General features: G+C 42.4%; 1 protein-coding gene and 1 long non-coding RNA gene across 7 annotated transcripts; one reads left to right on the top strand and one right to left on the bottom strand.

Moving 5' to 3' along the window:
* Window positions 1-1,725: 1,725 nt before the first annotated feature.
* Window positions 1,726-20,447, bottom strand: LOC121670871. Its single transcript, XR_006018308.1, has 5 exons — window positions 20,356-20,447; window positions 20,017-20,170; window positions 19,442-19,521; window positions 9,793-10,119; window positions 1,726-8,842 (listed from the first exon to the last, which is right to left on the bottom strand). It is a non-coding gene; the product is annotated as an uncharacterized LOC121670871 (long non-coding RNA).
* LOC121670866 (thiamine transporter 2-like) lies at window positions 7,824-17,765 on the top strand. 6 transcript variants are annotated; one of them, XM_042041737.1, is made up of 6 exons: window positions 7,824-7,912; window positions 10,538-10,703; window positions 11,042-11,858; window positions 13,316-13,508; window positions 15,069-15,210; window positions 16,390-17,765. In XM_042041737.1, exons 2-6 carry the CDS (start codon window positions 10,554-10,556, stop codon window positions 16,567-16,569), a joined length of 1,482 nt encoding a protein of 493 aa, XP_041897671.1. In that variant the 5' UTR covers window positions 7,824-7,912; window positions 10,538-10,553; the 3' UTR covers window positions 16,570-17,765. The 6 variants fall into 6 exon arrangements, with proteins under 6 accessions (XP_041897671.1, XP_041897674.1, XP_041897676.1 ...); XM_042041740.1 differs by having other exon boundaries at window positions 15,176-15,210; window positions 16,390-16,628; XM_042041742.1 differs by having other exon boundaries at window positions 15,176-15,210; window positions 15,320-16,481.
* Window positions 20,448-21,612: the final 1,165 nt, after the last annotated feature.

The following is a 21,612-nucleotide window of genomic DNA, read 5'->3' as shown; positions in this document are numbered from 1 at the left end:
AAAAGAAACCTGATTACAAAAAGTAGGAATGTGATTAATTAAGTAGTTAATGTAATTAATGAGTGCAATTCAAGGATTCTATCATGCTAAACACATGATAGAAACAGATGTGTTTAACATCCCAAAATCTTCACCAAGAAAAGCTGTCAGCAACTTTTCAGCACTAGAGTGATCATACAGCCACACTGAAATTGAGCCTGAGCCTCACCACTTCCACACAAGTCAGTGCTTCTCAACTACTCTGGTTTGGCTGAGAGTTTCCCCAAGATGCATAGATCCCAAAGAAGATTTGGAAAAGGAAAATTGCTGGAACCAAAATCCACAGCCTGAACATGAAAATGCCTTCCAAAACTAAAAAATGAGGGCTTGCATTTTAAAAATATTTAATTCAAAAAGAGAAGAAAAAGATACTGTGCCTTGGCAATTATGAAAGAGTGACATTTTCTGAATTTTGAAAAGCAATAGACAAGAATAGAGGTAGGGGGAAAAAAAATCTGCTACTTAAAATTTTCATTAAAATGCAGTTTTAGGTGTGCTGAAACTATTCATTAATCCAATTGAAACATGGTTTTGTATCAAATTAGAAGAGAATAATTTAAAAAATGTGAAGCTGTTTTTTTCTTGTGTTCTCTTTGCTTCCTCAGGAAGACCTAAAACAAATAAAACAAACCTTATAAAGAAAAGAGACAAAAGAGGAACTAAATAAGATGAAGTGGTAAAGTTTTAAGTTGACCAAGACAACTCATGAAGGTTTTACTAAGTCATTCTTGACATATGGAACATGTGATTACTTGGACTACTTAGTACATTATTAACACAGCCAGGGTTTTGTCATGTGTTACTGGAAGACTGGCTTAAAAATACCCAGTAATACCTGCTTATTTTGGATTGCCACACAAAAACCAATCAAGATCATTTTAAATAGCTGTTAGTTAACCCTGTGGAGTGGCTGTGTCAAGCAGCTGTGGACACAGGCCCTCTCAAGGCAAGTGCTGCAATCACTGCAGCTTTTCAGCACTCCATGGTTACGTTATAGGGACTTTCCTATCAGGAGCTTTAAACCATGGTTGCCCAAACCAGCTAGCTTGGACTTCCCTCTTTCCAAGAGGCCTGCTCTTTTCCCAAGGAAACCACACCACCACATCCCTTCCATCCTGACTCTTACAGGTTCTTTTGCATAACACAACCGAGATCACTGACTTTCTTACCCTCCTACACCCCTTTTCTGGACCTTGGTCCTCACCTCTTGATTTCTGTGAGGCATTTGGAGGCCCTAAAAAGGGCAGCCTTGCCCTAGCTCCTGTTAAGGAAACATCTGCCAGGGTAATTTTTCCTCTCTTTCTGCAGGGTTCCCTTGGCTGCTTCAAGCATTATCTTGCTTGTCCCCATTTTCAAAGTCTTTCTTACTTATTGCTAGCCCAGACAACTCCAGCCAGCCCCAAAAGTGCCCTGTTGGTTGGGCCCTTGGCTGGGGCTTTGAGGAGGATGCTGTGTCCAACCACTCAAGCCTGCTCACAACCATCAGGTGCTCCTGTAAACAACAAGGCAAGAACCAGAGACAAATAAACTGTTTTAAGACACAAAAGATGTTCTAAGTCAAACCATCTGGGCTTGACAGAAATCTGCTATTCCAAAGTGACCTGTGTTTTACAAGAACATCTCCTCAAGTAAGTTGGCTCAGCCTTCCTCAGATCAAAGACTGGTCCTCTTTTATGCATGTTTGTACCTAGCCTAGGACATCGAGGGACATGGGAACCAGGGCCAGAGCTCCAGAGTACAACACATACACTGTTACTGCTCTGCCTTTGAAAGGACAGGAAGGTGAAGGCACTTGGAAAAAAACTTGGACCACATAAAAAAATTGTTTCTTCATGAAATGGATAAAACTTAACACACTGTTGATGAAAAAAAACAACCGACCAAACAAAAAAAGCCCAAAGGACTTTGGTGACTCTATCATCAAAAGTCTTCTGAGCTGGCAAGAAATCAAGGTATTAGAAGAACTCCAGACACTTTAAGTGCAAGAATTCTTACTTTTAAGCAAACACTAGCAGCATAATGGCTTATTATAAGCCTGTTCTAGGTGTCATTAGGGGTTTAGCATTAAATGAAGCAGCCCATTTGATATAAGCACTTGTCAAAATGTGACAAATGCTCCTCCAGCAGGACTTGACACTACTTGGGCTGTTGCAATGATTCAGTCTCCCATGGTGTCTGTAATGAGATGGACCTTGAGGGTAAAAAAATGGTAGAGGAGGTGCTGGGCTGAAACTTCCTGCACACACAGATTGTGCAAATGTAAATTTGCATCTCTGAAATGATACATCCATCCGTGACGACAGGACAATATCTGCCACCAGTGGGAGGTTTGTGGAATAAGCCTAGAGGGGAACACACCCTGGAAAGTGATCTTTCAACATGGAAAGTTCCTTAGAAATCCCTTCAGGTTTTTCCTCTCTCTTTGGCAATCCACAGTAAGTGAGCATTAGTCATTACAAGTATTAACCAATTCAAGTGAGATTTCTTTGACCTATATATCACTTCCCTTTTGTTAATTAACTGGAGATTTTAAAAGTGTGCAATCCAAGAAAGACTAAAGCACGGTCAAAGAGTGTGCATTGAATTGGATCGTATGGCATTGTTACAAAAACTACAACTAAGGTGGTAAAGTCACCAGGCCCAATCATCAAACTTGGAGATAGGGGAGGTTTTTTTGGTTGCTGGGATAAGCATCCTACATACATCTATTTCTAACTGTAGTTAGAAATTCTAAAGGTGAAGCTTAATAGAGTGTTTTATATTCTTCCTCATCTCCTAAAAGCAATTCTTCTTTGCTCATTTTTTGCTCACTGTTACCAACTGTAACAATGACTGCACTGAGTAAAAAAGATGGGGTTTTTTTCATTTCTAAAAAGAACCACAGAAAACAACAAACAAACAAACACAACGAGAACCAACCCCCCTCCCCCATAATTAAAAAAAAAATTGCAAGAGTGGTTTCATGGACCTTGGCTGGCTCATTCATCACAAGGAGCTCATCAAGGGGTTGGTCTGCGGTTGGCACTGATGACAAAACAGGCCTTAACTTTTATAGCATTTGATATTTTCTGAAAGCAATTTTCTCATTCTTACATGTAACATGTAGGTCATATCAAGAAAGTATTACGCAAAATATTCTTATTAGCTAGAGTCAATAGATGTGTTTCCCTCAATCACAGTTTGCAGAATGGAAGAGCTCAAAACCAGCTTGTGAAGCACACAGACAATCTTGACATCAAAGTAGTGGTGAAAGATTACTTTGCAGCCATAGCAAAATTCAGCCACTTTTTTCTCACCAGAATCATCTTTCTCCACTTCATTGATAAACAAAAAACTGCTGTTCTTCCTTTAAACACTGATGGCTTCTAAGAGCTGACAGACAGTGTAGGAGACAGAGGGACACCAGAGCCTGGTGCTCCCAGCTACAGTCAGCACTTGCACAAAAGTCAGCTGCAAACCTATAGCAGTGACCTCGTAACATTTTATTAGAAAGGAAAATCCTCAGAGAATTCTACTGACAAAGGAGTAGTTCCTGTCCTCCACTGATGATCTGGAAGAAAAATATAAGGAAAACTAAAGGACCTACTTAAGGTATAACCTATTCTTCTCTCAGCCTTTCTGTCCTGCTGTAGCATTCATTGAATGCAACAGAAGGATTTTCTCCACTTTCCAGTAAACTTCAGATCTTTTTGGAATTTCAGTTCTCAATTTTAGAAGTCTCAAGACAGTAATTTGCTATTGATACAATTACAACAGAAATAACTTTGGCAGTTAGGACCAAAATACACCCTGATGCCAAGAGGGAGACCATACATGAGATATCATCCGTCTGCTCAGTCTTGGAAATTTTACCATCTATTCAACTCGTTTGCTTGATTTTTTTGTTGCTGTTCAGTAGTTTTGAAACATTAAAAAAACAAACAAAGAAAAAAACAAAAAAAACCACCCAGACAAAAAGAAGAGATGAAATTGAATTGTCCAACATTCTCAGACCTATGAAGAAAATAGGAAGATACCACAAAGCTCACAGCTTCATTTTGAACAATGAATTTTGCAGCCGATCAGCAGGTACTTCCACATGCTGAACTATTTTTTGGCTCAGCTCCTCTGGACCTCACTGCTTTGCACCCCTCAGCTGGGAGAGCCAAGTGTGCCTTGTGCCAGTAAGAGTGAGAAAGTAAAAGGCTGCTCAGCCAACAAACCCAGTCCTCAGACAATGGGAAACACCTTTATTTGGAAACCTCCCACGGTCTTGAGAGGTTTTTGCACAGAGCAAATCAGAGAGCTGCAATGCAGGTCACTGACATGCTAGTAAGGATGCCTGTAAAGTCTTGGTAATGCTTCCAAGGGGACACCCACTGTAACTGAATGCTCCTTGCCCAGCCTCTCACAGCTACATTGGTAACCTGTCACCTACAGTGAATTCAGCAATGAAACTGTAACCAAAAGCAGAGACAAACCAGCCAGTGACTTATATTGCAGAAAGCTAATGCAACTTATCTTTCCCTGGCCAATAACAGATTAAGAGGGTAAATGACTCCTTTCAACACACTGGCCCAGACTTCATTGTGTACAAAAGGGGCTTTAAGCACAGCTCTGCAGGCCAAGGTAGGTTCAACCAGTCTTTATAAACCCATTACAGGACTTTTATGTGCTCCATACCACGTTGGTAGCATGTTATAACAAGAGCTCCAGGCCTCGTTTGTGCCCAAATGTGCCACCACAAAAATGCTGCCTGTAAGAAAAAGAATTAACCTCCCCTCCCAAAATGTCTCAGGGTGATGATTAATGGCACAGCTGTTTGTTCCAGATCCTGCACTTCTACCAGCAGCCACTGCCTTTCATGGTGCAAGTGGCAATGGGCAGTCCAGTGACAAGAGTAAGAATGAATGGATAAAAAGGGTGGGCATTATGCTTAGGTAAGGTGCAGCATAGTGAAAAATAGCCTTATGGCATTACTTTTTAATAAGGAAGCAGCTGTAAGTCTACATTTAAACCAAGTACCTGAAACATTCGTTTGGTTGAATGTATTTCCTAACCTACCCCTTGTAGTAATGCCCTTAGTACCTTCTAGCTAAACATCCCAAACTGAAATTTGCATATTCATTTTTGTGTCTCAGACGAAAAGCACCTGAGACATATGAATGCCCTTCCACCTTGGGAAGCTGGGGCAAGACTCAGCTGAGAAGCAAGTTATGGAAACCCTCACCCACACACCTTGGGATTCAGGGCCAGAGTGCAGAGAGCAGCTCATTCCCAAAATGAGCATGCAGTACATGAGAAAAGATAAAGATCAGCTCATCCATAAGTCAGAAAGTTACATGTCCTGTGAATACTCCTGGGTCTGAGAAATCTGACAAAAATACACTTTAATCTTTATAACTGCCATTGGAACCTTTCTGTGCATAGGCTGTATTTGGCCACGAATGGAGAAAAATCTTCAGTATTAGCCACAGAAAATTTTCTTTGCTATTGCTTGCTTTAGAGAGCATAGTACACGTTCTTCAAAAAGAACAAGCCTTCAGTTTCATTTGAAGAAGTCTCTTTGTCTGAGTTGGGCAGGTGTCAAGAAACAGATGTGATTTGTGAGCTGAAAGCCAGTGACCAAACTTACAGATAGAGAGACACCTCACACAGCCAATGTGAGCCTCTCAGCCTTGGTGCCATCCTGTGAAGCACCAGAGATAATATCAGGATTGAGTCCAAGGGGCAGCAGAGGCAGGAGAAAGGATCTGGATGACAGAGGTTTGCAGTCTCCTTCCTTTACTGCCTTTCCTTCCCCTCTCAGAATTGTCCTATCTCCTTGATTCATTAGAGACATGCTAGATTAACTGTTTAGGATATACTACAACAATAAAACTCACCTTTCCTCCTCTCTTACAAAATCTTCCCTTTCCCAACTGAACAGAATTGGGATGTCAACTAGAAACAGATCCCCCAGCCCACCCACCAAGCAGAACAACACTTCTGCTTCTAACTACTCTTCATGAAAAGAGTGTAGTCCCCTTCAAACCCAGCAGCCATGCTCTGCTGCAGGCAGCTTATGGCATAGGGCTCAAGTTGACCAAAAACTTGCATAAGCTCATCGCAGTTTTACAGTCTTCCATCATGCTTTTTCACTGATTCACATGAATGTGAATCAGTGAAAAAGCATGAAATTTTAATTACAAACAAGGTGGACTGAAGACTATGAGAAGAGAGGATCTGAAAGAAAAGAAACCAAATTTCAATGCCTGGAAGTTACTTAAATCATTCTTCCTCATTATTGTGTTACAGGAAAAGCAGAATTTTGCCGTTTTTCTCAGTGTCAAGATATTTGAGTTGGATTCTTAGTAAGTCAATGCAAACCCCAAGTAACACTCTTTCCCTAAAGGGTTCTCTGCATTTTAACAAGAGTTCATGAGAATAAAACCAAATGCAGGTATACACAGGGTTCTCTCAGAGGGGCTGTCACGTCCCATAGCTGCAGGGTCAACAGAACTAAGATAGCTCTGGGATCAGTGTCAGACAGAGACTGATGGCTCAGAAAGTGCCCAAAGGAGTTATTACATTCCATTCATGCATCAGTTTCACACATATTACAGAAGCTGCCAGCATTCACGGAGCGTCTGGATGACACACTGAGTCACAAGGTATCATTTGAGATAGTCCTGGGAGGAGCAGGGACTAGGACATGATGATCATTATGGCTCCCTCCCAGCTGTGACTCTGTAAGTACACAGCACTGTCCTAGGCAGGAGGAGATGGTTTCAGGGACAAAGGCCAACAAACAAATTATAAAGGCAAGAGGCAGAGATGGCCCCTCTAACATCACTAATCCTGTAGTATAGACTGTTGAGGGGTAGAAGGAAAAAAGGCTGCAAAATCTGGCCAAGAGTGAAGACAAAGGACTGGCTGAGCTGGGACACTCATCAGACCAGCAAGGAATGTCATATATTTTTCATATTCATGTACATGTCCATAAAGTTGCTGTTCCATTTTACTGTGTGTGAACCAAGATGCTGCCTTCCTCTGATTGGATAATTCAGTGTTATTTACAAAGATTTACAAATTTTCCTACTGTATTGGTCATATTCCTAAATAATTTTTACATCCCTCATTCCAGACTTACATGTTTTGGGACCAGGGTGGGAGTAGATCTAGATTTCTGTACATACTTTTTGTGAAAATCTGTACATTTCACAGAGTATACTCTGTTGTCGTGAGTCCCACAGAATCTTCTGAAGCTGACTATAGGGCAGTATCCCCATCTTCAGCAGCAATGTGAGAACCTGCCTAAGCAAAAGAACTAACAAATTTGCCAGCAAGTAAGTCAAGAGGAAGCAGAGCAGGGTGTTTTACTTTTTACTTTTTAAATTTGTCAGAATAGTTTGAAACCCCATGTAAGTAGTGTGGATACATTCCAATCTTACAACAGTGGTATTTGCTCGCCCTCACCTCTGTCACTACCCACACAGAGCTACTGCTCCCTCTGTAATATAGGCCAGTTTGAGGCACAGATGGCTCCCAAGCCACACATCCTGTTAAATAGATCCAAAATTCTTTGGGAAAATGACTACCTCTATTGATTTTGTGCTAGTCAGGCACCAAACCGTAGTTTGGGTCTTGAATTACTGCTGCCTTGGAGCAAAGACAGGCCAGGATTATCTGGCTGTTCCTTTAAGGGTGCTGAACATGGATGCTGAAAGAAAGCCAGCTGGAGGCCGTTTCAAAGGAGGTGTCAGGGCAAGCTGTAATACCAGAAGAACAGGAAAAGCACAAAACCCAGAGTCCAGTAGCTGCAATACACACAGGACAACCTGAAGTAAGATTGGAAATACTATAAGGAGGCTTTCCCCTTGGAAGTAAGAAAGGAAGAGCTCCAGCACAGAAGGTATGATTATATATGAACTTTAGAAATCAGAAATCCTGCAATGACAAGGAAAAGTGGGAGGAAAGAAGAGAGCAATCTGGTGGGGACCTGGGAGGCTGTTAGGCTGTGTGTAGAAGAGCTGACAGCTATGGCACCAAGAATTGCTGAAGGAAAAAAGAAATATAGGATTGTTTTGTTGCAGAGCACCAAGGCATCCTAAAATCTCTTCAAAAGTGAACAAAACCCTAGATTTACAAAAGACTAATTGACCACATGGGGTGACTGAACCGGGAACAAATTGGATTCCTCCCCCTCAAGCACCAAGGCAGAGCTCTGGTTGTCAGAGGTTTGTGGTCATGAATCCAGAAAGGAGGGGTTGTACAGCAGCTGCAGAGCTGGGGGGGGCTTACTGCTGGCCAAGGGCTGAAGTGTGAGGGGAACACAAACCCCACTGCAGGTTGGGTGACACCATCTCCCACTCTCCAGTGGCAGAGTGGGTTGCCCCTGAGAGCCCTCAGCCCGCTATGCTTCCCAGCTCAGCACCAGTGACAGGGGTTTTTTCTGCACAGCTGCTTAAATCAAGTGGGAAACTTCCCCCCTGACTTACCTACCAGCCTAACGGTGGCACCTCAAAGAGCAAAACTGCAGGTGAGAGGTACAGGTCTAGCCAAAAACCCTAAACAGTGCACGTGCTGGCACTGTAGGGATGCAGTGACCAGGGCACACCTGAAGTTCTGTGTACAGCTGAAACCGTGAATTCTTGCACAGGATGGCAAAGCCCGGCCGCTGATGGGCAGCATCTGAGGGGGAGCACAAGCGCGCTGCGAGCCCTGCAGAGGCAGCAGCTTGCCCCACTCACCTCCCAGGATGTGGGATATTTTGACAAGCTACATGAGACTTGCTGCCCCTGTGTCACACAGCCTGCTGGGGGGTGAACAAACAAGGCAGGACCTGAAAGAGACCAGAGCAGAGAATCTAGGCTGGAAAGGGGAAAATACGCCCTGGCTACTTCCCAAAGCTGACTTGTACAAATGTTTCTCATTACAGTGCTAGAGATGCTCTCCACCCCAGTCTTCTCGATGCCTTTCTCAGAATCACATGAAGCATTCCCACAGCACTGGGGTGCCGTATGGCTTTAATGATTACCACGTGAGAGGAGAGCCTGGGGGTGTTATGGTGTCTAAATGAGCACGATCCTGGGCAGGGCTCAGACTCGTCCTGCCAAAGCCGCGTTTGCAGCAGCCTCATGTTACAACAGCCGGGGAGGAAGAAGGGGCAGAAATGTTTCCTTCCTGGAGCGCTCAGTATCTCACAGCCCTCCCGAACTCGTTTTGCCTTGCTGGGGTCACCTTGCCATCTAGTGGTTCACACTGCAGAGCTGACACAGAGCCCGGTTCTTTTCTGCTGGAATTCCTGTAATGTCCATGCTTTCAGCTGTTACACAGCAAAGGAATTCAAATTCCCTTTGATCTGCACACATTTCTTAGTGGATCAGGCTGTCAGTAAAATGTGCTACCATAGCATGAAGTTAGAAAAGAAGATGCATAATGCCTACTGCCTTATACATATCACATCCTATAAAAAAAGATCCTCTGCCCATCCAACCTGGAGTGATGTACTCATCAGGACATGACTGGTTTTGGCTGAATAGACCTTTCTTCAGCTTTTACAAATAATTTTATGAAAAAACACTACTTCATTTTTAAGATTTTTTAAAATACATTTTTTGCCTTAAAAAAAAAAAAAAGAGTTCTTGGGAGGGAAGTTGATAAAAGTTCAAAGCAAAGTGATAGAAATCCCATCTGCTAATAAGCAAACTCCAAAGGACTCCAAATGATAAATTGCACACATTAAGATTCTTGACATTGCCTATACTAACATGAATATGGATATTAACTTACTGTGTATTTACTTTGCATGTCCCCATTACACCCATTTTGACTTCTGTTTGGGCTCTGTCCAGCAGAGTTGCAAATTTTAATTTATTCCATCATCTCACCTAGTGACAAGAACAAAAATATCCGCTTTACTTCATTTTAGCATGGACTGTTAACCTTCTGTGACCACTTTTATACATGGAAAATACGAAGTCTGTATCCAAAATGGACTTCTGATGCAGGCAATTCCAGATGAGAATCTGACTTGACATCCTTTCTGTATTTATTAGCAACTCCCATCTTCTAGGCTCCAGAGCTACTAGCTCTCCATAACGGGAAAGCCATGCACATCTAGGAGGCAAAGGAGAAAAAACAGCAATTGGGAACTAGTTACTTGTCATTCAGCAAAGTGCTTGGCTGTGATCAGTCATGGTGTTGAGGGAAATCTCAGTGCTCAGCTGTCTTCAGCCACTTCTATCTAGAAAGGCTTTTCCTGTGTTTATCTTGGTCAGTGCAGATGGAATGACAGGGTAGTTTGTCTCCCAGTTAAGGATCTTCAAATTCATTTTTTATGCACTTTCTACAAAGAGAGCAGCAGACAACTGTAAGGGATAGCTGTTCACTTTAACATTACAAATAAAAATTTTTTTGAACTGTCAACCTCTAAAGAGCACCCCTTGGCATCAGAAACCACAAAATAAAAATGAATTACAAGATCTCTTTGCACTTGCATGGGCAGTATCATCATTCTAACAAACTTTCTCCTCAGCTTTGCTGCAGAGGCCATGGGTTGCTGGAAGCAAGAAAAAACCAACACCTGGGCTTTTCCCACCCTGATCCTCTGCCTCTATGGATTCTTCTACATGATGAAACCATCAGAACCTTTCCTAACACCCTATCTAACAGGACCAGATAAAAACCTGACCACAGATGAGGTATGATTTTACTCTACGATTTGTTTTAATTGAAGTAGTGAAAATAGAAAGGGAAAACATTCTTTAAAATTTTTAAACAAAGATAAAAAGGAAAAAAACAAGCACACAGCTTTAACCAGCTCTGGCAGGTTACCGTTTGCAGCAGACTGCATAAATAATAGATCCATTTAATGGATCCAGGATCCATTTGTCTGCCCAACAGTCCCATGCTGATTCAATGTGGTTATATATTTTATGAATTCCTTCAGAGAAAAAACTTCCCTCTACAACACCATTTAAAATACATGAACTTTCTTTCCTCAACAATAAAAACACTGGCATTTCCTCTCCTCTTCTAGGTTACCAACCAGATTTTCCCAGTTTGGACATACTCCTACCTTGCTCTCCTTTTCCCAGTGTTCCTGCTCACAGACTATGTGCGCTACAAGCCCGTCCTCCTCCTTCAGGGCATCAGCCTCATCATCACGTGGCTCCTGCTGCTCTTTGCACATGGAGTCATGGCCATGCAGGTGGTGGAATTCTTCTATGGCATGGTGACAGCCACTGAGGTGGCCTATTATGCCTACATCTACAGCGTGGTCAGCACCCAGCACTACCAGAGGGTCACCAGCTACTGCAGGAGTGTCACTCTGGTGGCAGCCACCGTGGCCGCTGTGCTGGGACAGCTGCTGGTGTCCTTAGCACACGTCTCCTACTTCTACCTCAATGCCATCACCTTGGCTTCCGTGTCCCTGGCATTCCTGTGCTCATTCTTCCTGCCCATGCCCCAGAGGAGCATGTTCTTCCACAGGAAAGACACCTCTGAGCCTCTCCCAGGGGCTGATAAAGGGGTGGCTGCAGGCGGTTCCCACAGGCCCTCGAGCTGCCAAGAGGAAAAGAGCCCCAACCCTGCTGCCAGGGGCCCGACCCCCCAGCCCCAGGCTGGGAATGCCAGGCCTCACAGTCACATGCTCAGCGTGCTGCTGCAGCTGGCCAAGGACCTGAGGGATTGCTACAGCTCCCGCAAACTCCTCTACTGGTCCCTGTGGTGGGCTCTGGCCACGGCCGGCTTTAACCAGGTCGTGAATTATGTCCAGGTGCTGTGGGACTTCCGAGCCCCGTCCCACAGCTCCGCAGTGTACAACGGAGCTGTCGAAGCAATAGCAACGTTTCTGAGTAAGTTGATGTTTAAACATTGATCACAATGACAGCCTCTGAAGTTTCACTTTAGTAAACTTTCAAAGTACCATTCCATTGCAGGCGCTCCAGGGAGCCAGTGCACATCCTGTGCATTCCAGACCTAGGTCTTTGATGTACAACAGTTCAAATGTGAGTTATGTTGGTTTTTCTTTAGGACCGGACAAATAACTGTATCTTACCAGCATGCAGAAAATATGCAAGTCCCAAAGACATTGCATCTAGCTGGTAAACCCATTCAGAGGCACCCATGTTTCTTTGGATGAGGCTATTTGGTGTTTTTTTTTCCCCAAAACAAGTATTGCACTGCTCCCATAACAATGATATCAGCTTACACATATGAGAGAAGTTTTTCATAAAAATTTTACACAGAAAGTATATCATACTCCCGTTAAGATGTTTTTCTAGTGAAATACCCTTGTACAACCAGACAAAAAGAAAAATTCTAGTCATTGCAGGATACAAAGTGCAGGGGGGAAAAGCCCTATTGAATCCTTATGATACTGACGTGAACCATTCTACTTTTGCACCAGGAGTAGACGCTCACACCACACAAGCAAAGTGAGGTTATCAAAAGGTAACATCAGAGGATAGCACCCTGCCTACTGTGCTGCTGTAAAGAACTTGCACAAGACATTGGGGTGTATTCTACCAGGAGAAATAAACACCTCTACTCCACACCTGGTCATTCAGGTTACCCTTACAGACATTAAGGAGAAACAGATACTACTCTTGCAGTGGGAAACTAAATAGACCAAGTAAATAATGAACTAGAAGCCCTCCTGTAGTATCTACTCCTTGATGAATTTCTCTCTCTTGTGGACTTGCCTTTTTCTCAGTGTATAATTATAGAATTTTTAAAATTGTCTGGGACCCCAAGATGGGCAGTCAAATGGCTTAACTTTGCAACAGATGCATCTTCTAGGAGTCCCACCAAAAGCAAACCAATCCTTTTTCATTTCCTTAGATATACTTCCTTGACACCTCAAAACTCACTTTTTTGACAGTTTACCCCCTCTATGAGGTGCCCAGAGCTAAACTGTTACAATAGAAGGTTTACTAGCCTAGTTCTGTTCTCCTTCCAACTAGGAGAAGCTGGAAGAAATCACTTCTTGAACTCCAAACCATGTTCCTGATTCTCTCCCCAGAGATAACATGCTGTGAACAGACACCTAAATAATGAATCCTTCTACATTACAGTTTATCCTGTGGAATAAAACACCAAGGACGGAATGGCAGAGACTTGATTTATGCAGTTGTCTTAAAATGACCAGTCATCTGCACAGCTGCAGAAGTCATTAGAAATGCTTTCAAACTTCAGACTACTCTGCTTCATTATTCAGCATCGCCTTTCAGCATGTGAGACTGGCAAGACTTGGTCATACAAGCTGTGGAACAGATACAACTTTTACACATGTTTTTTTCTCTTTTTCTAGGCTCAGTAACATCTTTCCTAGTACAATATATGAAGATTAACTGGGACCATTTTGGTGAACTGGCTTTAGGGATCTTCTCTGCAATAGATGCTGGTTGTCTGTTTCTCATGCACTTCTCTACCAACATCTGGGCATGTTATGCTAGCTATCTCATTTTCAAGGCATGCTATATGTTCCTCCTGACAATAGCAACGTAAGTACAAAACATCACAGTGCTGCCATCATGCACAGAATACTGACCTTACTTCCAGTTTGCTTTGGGCATCCTTTTCCTCCGAGGTAGCTGACCTAATGCTAGACATAACTGTTTAGGTAAGGACAAGGACATTTAAATGTCTGGTTATGTTGTTTTCATTCTTCCAAACAACCAGGAAAGAAAAATTGTCAAAAGGACATCAAACATTTACCTAAGCAGAAATTAAACAAGGTACAAGATAACTTTATTACTAAAGGCAATTACTAACAGCAAAATGTAGAAGCCATTTCGCTCCTTCCTGGCAAGAAAGATGCAGAGTGAACAATAGGGGGCAAGCCATCCTTTAAGATCACCATATGTCTAGACCCCCTTCTGATAAACCTTTTAGCATGCCATGAACTGCATGAATGCAGGAAAAGATTCAACATAGAGTGTTCCCCAACATACTTTCATATATATAATCATTACTGATATTAAGATGTAAAGAAGGAATGAAAGGGAACATTGGATGTATAAACTCAGACAAGATCTCATAGGAGACCAAGCTATTCTGTTGTCATAAATAGAAATATATAAATAATATTAATAACAAATATTTTATCCTGTGTAATAAATATAAAATGTTATTGCTCCAGTCATTTTATTGCTTAGAATGTCTTCAGACATACCACACTATTTCATTAACAAAAATACTAGATGCATTTTTTGTCAAACCCCAAAATTAATCAGATACCATTTTTAAAAGCTGCCAAAATTATAATGCATGGCAAGGTTATGCCTATCTTGAAGAAAGCCAAGTGAGCCCTTTATTTTCATTTTGGTAGATTGTTAGTACATTATAGTGAATTACACCTGGACTATTTCAATATATTCTGAAAAAAAAAACAACAAAGTAAAATCTTGCAAAATTTTGCAAGCTAAAATAACTGAAAATGAGTCTCGAAGGAATAACACCCTTTTGTTTGTATAGAAACTTTGGAGATATATATTGCAAGGAAAGATGTTCTGATTATTGTCAAAAAAGATACTGCAAGTAAAATCTACAGACTCTTGACAGAAATAAGCAGCATGTTACCTCCACTGTCAAGTCACAAAGCAAAATGTGACTCACCACCACAGAAAGTTTGGTTAGAAGATACCCAGTGACCTTCGAGCCCAACCTCCCAGCCAGGGCAGAACTGCTGCCAGTGCCAGAGCAGGTCACAACACTGCCTGGCCAGGTCTCTGAAAGCTTCCAGCCATGGACACTTCACAGCCTGTCAGAGGCAGTCTGTGAAGGCAAAGGAACAAAAAGGGAGGGTACAGAGAACTGACATTCTACCTGATCACCTGATAGCATGGGTTGGAAAAGCAGCCCATGCCAGTTCAAAAAACCATTAAAATACACTATGGTACCCCAGACTTTTTTTTTAGAGAGCAAGGAACCAAACAACCAAATGAAGCACCATTTCCTGTGTCCTTGATGCACCATCTCCATTGATCATTTTCTCTTCATTGACTGATAGACAGCAACAGCTTTCCCAGTGGGAAGTGACTGACCTGCCAGTCTCCCATTAGGTTCCAGATCGCTGTCAATATGAGCATGGAACGCTATGCCCTGATGTTTGGATTGAACAACTTCATTGCCCTGCTGATTCAGACCATTCTCACAATTGTTGTTGTAGATTCAAGAGGTTTGGGACTGGACATGGTGACTCAGGTAAGTGCTGTTACCTTGCTTCCTATTTACTGCTCAGCCAAGTCATCTTCAAAAGTTTACCAAGAAATTCTTATGCCAAAGCACAACTTAATTCCTCTTTCTTCCATAGAAATCCGGACATCTTGTTCTTCCCTTGTCATTGTTCATCATCATTTGTCATCATTCTTCCCTTTTGCCTTTTAATGCATTTAGGATTAAAGATGCTGGTCTTTGACTTTTAAAGGGAGATACACCAGAACATAATTAACCAGGCTATGCTATCTGACCAGTTTTGGTAACTAATAGGACGCTGAACAACATCCTCTCTTCCCAAAAGCTCAGACTGGTTTTGTCAGATGCAGAATGGGAGTTCAAAATTATGAGACACAGTCTGGATTATATGAGTTATTTCAGCTCAAGTAATTTCTAATTCTAGCTCTGGAGCAAACCTGGTCTGTATCTCAACATGTACGATAAAGTCTTCTGCCCATAGCTTGGGCACTCCATTTCGGATGGGATATTCTATCTTACAAGAGTGTCCCTATCTTCAGTAAATCTAATGTCACTCATGCTGAAGTCAACTGAAACCTACTGACTTCTGCATTTTCTCAGATGGGCTCTCAGCTGGGGCAGCTGTCTACTCTAATGGATCTGAAGAAGACTAAAGCTATTCACACTCTGCACAGAGAAAGCAAAAGTGACTTTGAAAGAGTAAAGATTGACACAAACATTACATCTTTAAAATTAAGGACAGGAATATGTAGGACTTCGTAAACAGCCTTGCCACGGTTGTTGGAAATACTGATATAAAATCACAGTGTATTTACTGAAGCCATTGTGGTGACAGCACTGAAATGTGCAAAAGCAAAACAAGGATGAACTCAGACTCTTCAAACAGATTCATGACTACATGGGTAATGAAGCTGCTACTACATTTTGCCCTAATAGAAAAAAAAAATCCTGTTCTTATCCCTCTCCCCATCTGACATTTGTTAAGAGGCATAAGGAATGGAAGAAAGGAGCAGTTCTTCATTTCACAATGCTGTTCACAAAGCTGAGATTTTGCTTTATCACAAAGCAAATTCTCAAACGTAGAGAAACTGTCAGAACACAAGAAAAAAAGAGTGACTGTCATCTCCAAAGAAGCAGCATATCTCTAATGTGTTTTTCATTAATTGGTCTGCCTTTTTCTCCTCCCAGTTTTTAATTTATGGCAGCTACTTCACAGTCATACACGGGATTTTCATGATCAGAAGCATTTGTGTGCTGGTCTCATGCAAATGCCAAAGGAAAATAGCGAGATCTTGCACAGAGCAGCTGAACCAGGCTGAGCACGAGTCAAGAGAGCAGATTGTCACAAGCTCCATGACACAGCTGTAGGAGGCAGGCTCCTTGGCCAGGCCCTCCTGGGAGAAGGATTCCCAGCAGAGAAGAAGAGCAGCATGCAGGGAACAGCAGTGCAAGAAGAACATTCAACTCAGCCCTGAAAAGCTACGCTGAATCATTCCAGCTCTTCAGCACAACATATGCCAGCAGAGAGCTCACCAGAATGGCACTCTGCCAAGAATAAAAGATAAGTTCCTTTAGATTCTTGTTTACATGCCTATAAATAGCTTAAGGGCAGTAATTTATACACAGAATCAGAGCAACCACGTTTGCATCCCCTTGTGCACGACGGCAGAGTGCAGAGTTCACCCTGCCCTGCTCATTGTAGCTCTGAATGTGGCGCTGGCAAAGCTGCTTCCATCATATTTGCTGATTCAGTGGCTGAAGGGTCTGACCCCCCCCTCTACACAGCCCTCGTTCTGAACCAAGGAAGTGTTTGCATCATTACATTCTTTCATACCCAGTACAGGCAGATGGGGCACAGGCTCCTCCTGTCTCATCCCACACCTCTGTGCATACAGCCTGCAGAAAGCAGGGCTTGCACAACCCATCCCGGGAGCTTCACTGCAACACTGTTACGCTACGGTTGTTGCCTGGCCCACATTTGAGAGCTGCAAACACTGTACTGGCTTCACAGCAACCTCTGCCGAAGAGGGAATAATTTCAGGGTCCAAAAAAAAAAGAAAGAGCACCACTCCTTTGCTTGTGCTTCCAATAAATTTAAATTCAGGTCTGACTGTCTTCCTCTTTCAGCAGGAAAAGAAAAAATATCAAGGGGCTTAAGTAGCACAGACTAAAACCAGAGAAGTACACTGTGAAGAAATATAGCTGATTCCATACAGGAAAATTGCAGATTAATAGGAATATCCAAGAAGATTTGTAACTGAAATAAACAGCTAGCTTCGTGTGCTTTTGAGTGCCAAGTGAGGGAGGTCCACTGGTCTTGCCCAAGAATTTGGCAGGATCAGCATCTCAGAGTTTGTCAAGAAGCTTCAAATCCTACAGCTAATTTAGTCCAAAAGACAGTCCAGGAGAAGAAAAAAGAGACTAGAAATTAGTTTGCATAGCGAATGTCTAATTTAATATGAACTGTATCCATATGCTAAAGTTATTTATGTACTGCTGTTTGTTTCTAGCTTCCAATATCTACATTTAACTAATAAAAAATGCTTAGCATTTACAGAATAATATTTTTTCTGTAGAGACACAAGCTATCATTTGTACAGACGTAACTGCTTTTCATACTACTGTCACACACTGCAACTAGACAAAGTGCCCAGATGTGAGGGCAGGCAGGACAGAAGCAATTTGTTTCAAGTCACAAGAACAATCAGTAGGATCTGACAAAATGAAGATCCTGGCTAATTTTTTTAGGCTTTTTGTTTACTATTGTGCACTGTGGGGACATTCTCTGTTGTAAACTGGCTCTAAGCAGAACAGTTTAACCAATGCAGTCATAAAAGTGGGAGATGTACTTAGTCTCCACTGAGCAGTGAGTATCTTCTATTACTGCAGAACCGAGGGCATGATGCTCCTGCCTTTAGAAACAGGGACAGAATCCAGGAGTGCAAGGACTGTTTTTTCTATTCTTCCTTTGTGGGAGTGTGTCTTGTTTGGTTCAGTCCGGGTCTCCCCTTTGGGTTTCGTGTTACTGTACCATCCCAGTTTATACCCTCCTGGTTTCGTGTTCATAACCCTGCTTTCTCTATTTGTCTCCTCCCACACCCCTGCCAATCGCTCCGGCACCCCTCCCAAGCTTCTAGAAAGTTCTGGCAGGGGCGTCGAGTGATTGGTCTTGGGGGAGGATCCCTCCCTTCCTTTCCCAAGATAGGTTCCCTTCTGTCCCTCATCCCGCAGACCCATCCTTCTCCTTCCCTGATTCGATGCCGTGGTCATCCCTCCCCTGTCACCACCCCCCATAAAACCCCTGGCAGGCACGTTCAGGGTTGCTCATTGCTGGACACCCCCGGGCGGCGAGATCTCTTGTTCGGAGACACAATAAACCTTCCGGATTTCATCCACAATTGAGCCTGCCTCCTTCTTCCACCGCCTGCCTCTATTGCTGCGGTCCTGTGGAAGGACCCAGGAGCCAGACCTCTGGTCTCCCGGATTCCGGAGGCTGGCCCCCGCAGCCTGCTGCGTCCAGAGCTGACCGGGCTGAGTGGGAACTGCTCCAAAAAGGACGCAGAGGCATTCCTTGTCAGTAGGAACTCCATTTGAGACATTCCATTTAGAACTAGGTGTCAGTCCTGGACTAGAAGTTAACTAGAGTTTGTATTTAAATTAAAAAGAGGAATTTTGTATTTTCAACTCTATGGTCTCAAACTGCCTTTGGTACAGAAAGTTAACAAATATTTCCACGCAATATCTGACAAATGGAAAGGAATCAACAACATGTGAAACTTTCTGCTGTTGTTAAAAAACATAATGCCATTTAGTTCAGTAGACTAGAGCTAAAAAACCACGTACAACCAACCATAAAAATTGTTATGTTCTGGCTAGAGCTAGCTCACTGCTCTCTGTATCTGTGGGATGCCACTGAGGAGCAAAGGAACCAAGCAGACAAAATGTATTTGGCTTGCAGCTTTAGAGAACACCATCTTCAGAAAACAGATAAGACTTTAAAGAAAAAATAATCCGTTCCTATTCTCTCTAATCTCAAAATAATAATTCTGAAGTTGGAAGCTGGGAGGCAGCATTATAGGGAAAATAGGGTAGGAAGAGGGCAGCTCTTAGCAGTGTTAGGAGGAAAAAGGCAAGGCTTTATGTTATCCTGGGTTTTCAGGTGCAAATCAGAACTCATCCAGCAATCAGAGGTTTCATCTAAAAGCGTAAGATGTACACATCTACCTGTGTGTTCACGTACCTGCGCACACATACTCTGGAGAGGAGATAGTTGAGACTTGGCAGGTTATGAGCAAGGCTGGAATCACAGGCTGTCTAGATCTGCAGGAAAAGGAAAGTCTCAACACATCCACCTCTCCTAGCAGTTTTTAGTGTTGTCTTTCTTCCAGTGTGTTAAAGGTTTCCATGCAAACATGGAACTCTAGAGCTGGGCACATTCCTCCCAATAGCTGCAAGCCCCTCTAAATAAAACATTAATTATCTTTGAAACATTTGTGGGTTTGGGCACAAAGCTTCCGTGAAGATACAGTCCAGCAAGCTAAGACCGGTTTGAGCAAAGAAGGAAGGAACAAATAGCATGTTTGTATTCAAAGCATGCAGGTATTGCCCAAGCACTGTGTGGGCTACCAGAGAAATACGAGCCAGCAGCCCCTTTCAGCCCCTGCCCAGCAGCACCTTCCCTTCCCAAGGTTCTTTCCATGACTCAGAAGCTCTTGGCCAGGGAAGAGGATGAAGGGCAGAAGCAAGCCTGTCTCCCCTGAGCACTTGCCTGCCTGGTTGCACCACACACTTGAGTACTGAGGAAACCTTCCATACCTGCAGGACCAGACCAGGCTCTGTCGAGCTCACAAAGGGGCCCCTCCTGCCAGGGCCTCAGCATCTGCTCCCAGGGTCAAACACACGTCCTACCAACAGGCTTCAGCGTGAACTCCAGCCTCTGATGACCCTTGGAAGATGCAGGCAGTCCAGTCTAAAAAAAATGGGTAAAGGAAAGCAAAGCAGCAGCATTTCTCTGAAGCAAGCCTGTTGACTTTTTAGCTTAGAACATAGATTTAACAGCTTACTGTCTTGTCCATTTGTCCTTAAATGACAGATCCATCCCTATATAGAAGTAATTAATGGCCAACTAATAGTATGAGGCATTTGATGTCCTACCTCCCAAAGCCCCAGGAAAACCAGGACAGTAGAGGAGACCCCACAAGCCCAGAGGCCTCTGCACTATGCACAGGACAAGGACAGTGTTAGCTCAAACTGTAAAACTGGTGCTCTTGTCTTCCCATGAATCAGAGACCAGAGCTTTTAAAGGTATTTATTAACAAAGAATGCAATCATTGATTGCTTTCTGGTCACAAGTTTTATTAATCATTAGCTTCCATGAGTCTTATAGTTTTATCCTAAAAACAGAACTCAGTTCGCTGACAGAACCTGTAAAGAATGCTTTCCCTGCAATCTTCATGGACAAGTTCTGCAAGAAGAACAGCTATGACAAGTTATTATTATTATTTAAATTCTGGTAACATTTTATAAAGTTTAGAAAGAACTTTCTGAAAAAACAGTTACAGGAATTTCTGATTACCACCAACTCTAAAGGGTGGTTTCTGACTTCTCTGCAAGACAAAGTCATCCTAGGAAGAACTGCACCTGAATCCACAGGAAATGCACCACAGCCACAGCTTTGACAGGTAATTCATCACCTTTGGAGTTATTTGGGAGTATGCTGGCTACTCACTTGCTCAGTGCATTTGGAGGTAATGCAAGATTTATGCAGATGTTATTGATCAGCCCAAGGTTTAATTTTTATCAAAACATTTCAAATCAGGTCTTGAGTTAAAGATACTAGAGGCTATATTTTATTTACAATTATTTGTAAGAGAAAGATGACAGAGATAATTTTTTTAAATCATGTTTCAAGGTTAGGGCTGCTTTTTTCTAACATTCCTCTGAGATCACAGAAATATTGTCTTTATAACATAAAATTTATGCTAAGTTTTAATGAATACAATCTTACAGTACAAGTAAAAGCACTTTTGGAAAAGTGCCTGCTATAGAATGGAATTCAACTTAAACAGCTTGTAACAGTATGATTAAACATCAGCTGGTGCTTTGCTTTCAATCGCTTATAAATGAAAACATTGTTTCACTTGTTTTCAGGATCAGGGAAATTGACTTTTTAATACAAAACAAGTAAAATAAACTTAGAAAACCAATTCTCTTTAGACTTCTTTTTGCTGTCAACTACAGTGAAGAAGCAAGTCTGCTTTTCCTTTTGGTCATCACTTCCAGTAGTGAAGTCAGTATTTCTAAGTCTGAGAAGGTATCATGAGTGGATAGTTTCTGCATCTTTCTTTACCCTCTCCAATGACTGGAGTGCAAGAAATATGACGAGTATTAAAGCATTTTGAAGAAATTGAG

Source organism: Corvus kubaryi, unplaced genomic scaffold (genome assembly GCF_017639235.1).
Source record: "Corvus kubaryi isolate FWS band 111438036 unplaced genomic scaffold, C.kubaryi_AGA036_p1.0 37397, whole genome shotgun sequence".
In the NCBI taxonomy this organism is placed as follows: domain Eukaryota; kingdom Metazoa; phylum Chordata; class Aves; order Passeriformes; family Corvidae; genus Corvus; species Corvus kubaryi.
This window is presented reverse-complemented; position numbering and strand designations above follow the sequence as displayed.

What these genes read in the sequence shown, in the direction of transcription:
- LOC121670866 (XM_042041737.1), top strand. Translation starts at nt 10,554, where the DNA reads ATGGGTTGCTGGAAGCAAGAAAAAACCAACACCTGGGCTTTTCCCACC. An exon ending in TTCCTCCTGACAATAGCAAC is followed by an intron (nt 13,509 to 15,068) that starts GTAAGTACAAAA and finishes GTCTCCCATTAG; the next exon opens with GTTCCAGATCGCTGTCAATA. An exon ending in GACTGGACATGGTGACTCAG is followed by an intron (nt 15,211 to 16,389) that starts GTAAGTGCTGTT and finishes TTCTCCTCCCAG; the next exon opens with TTTTTAATTTATGGCAGCTA.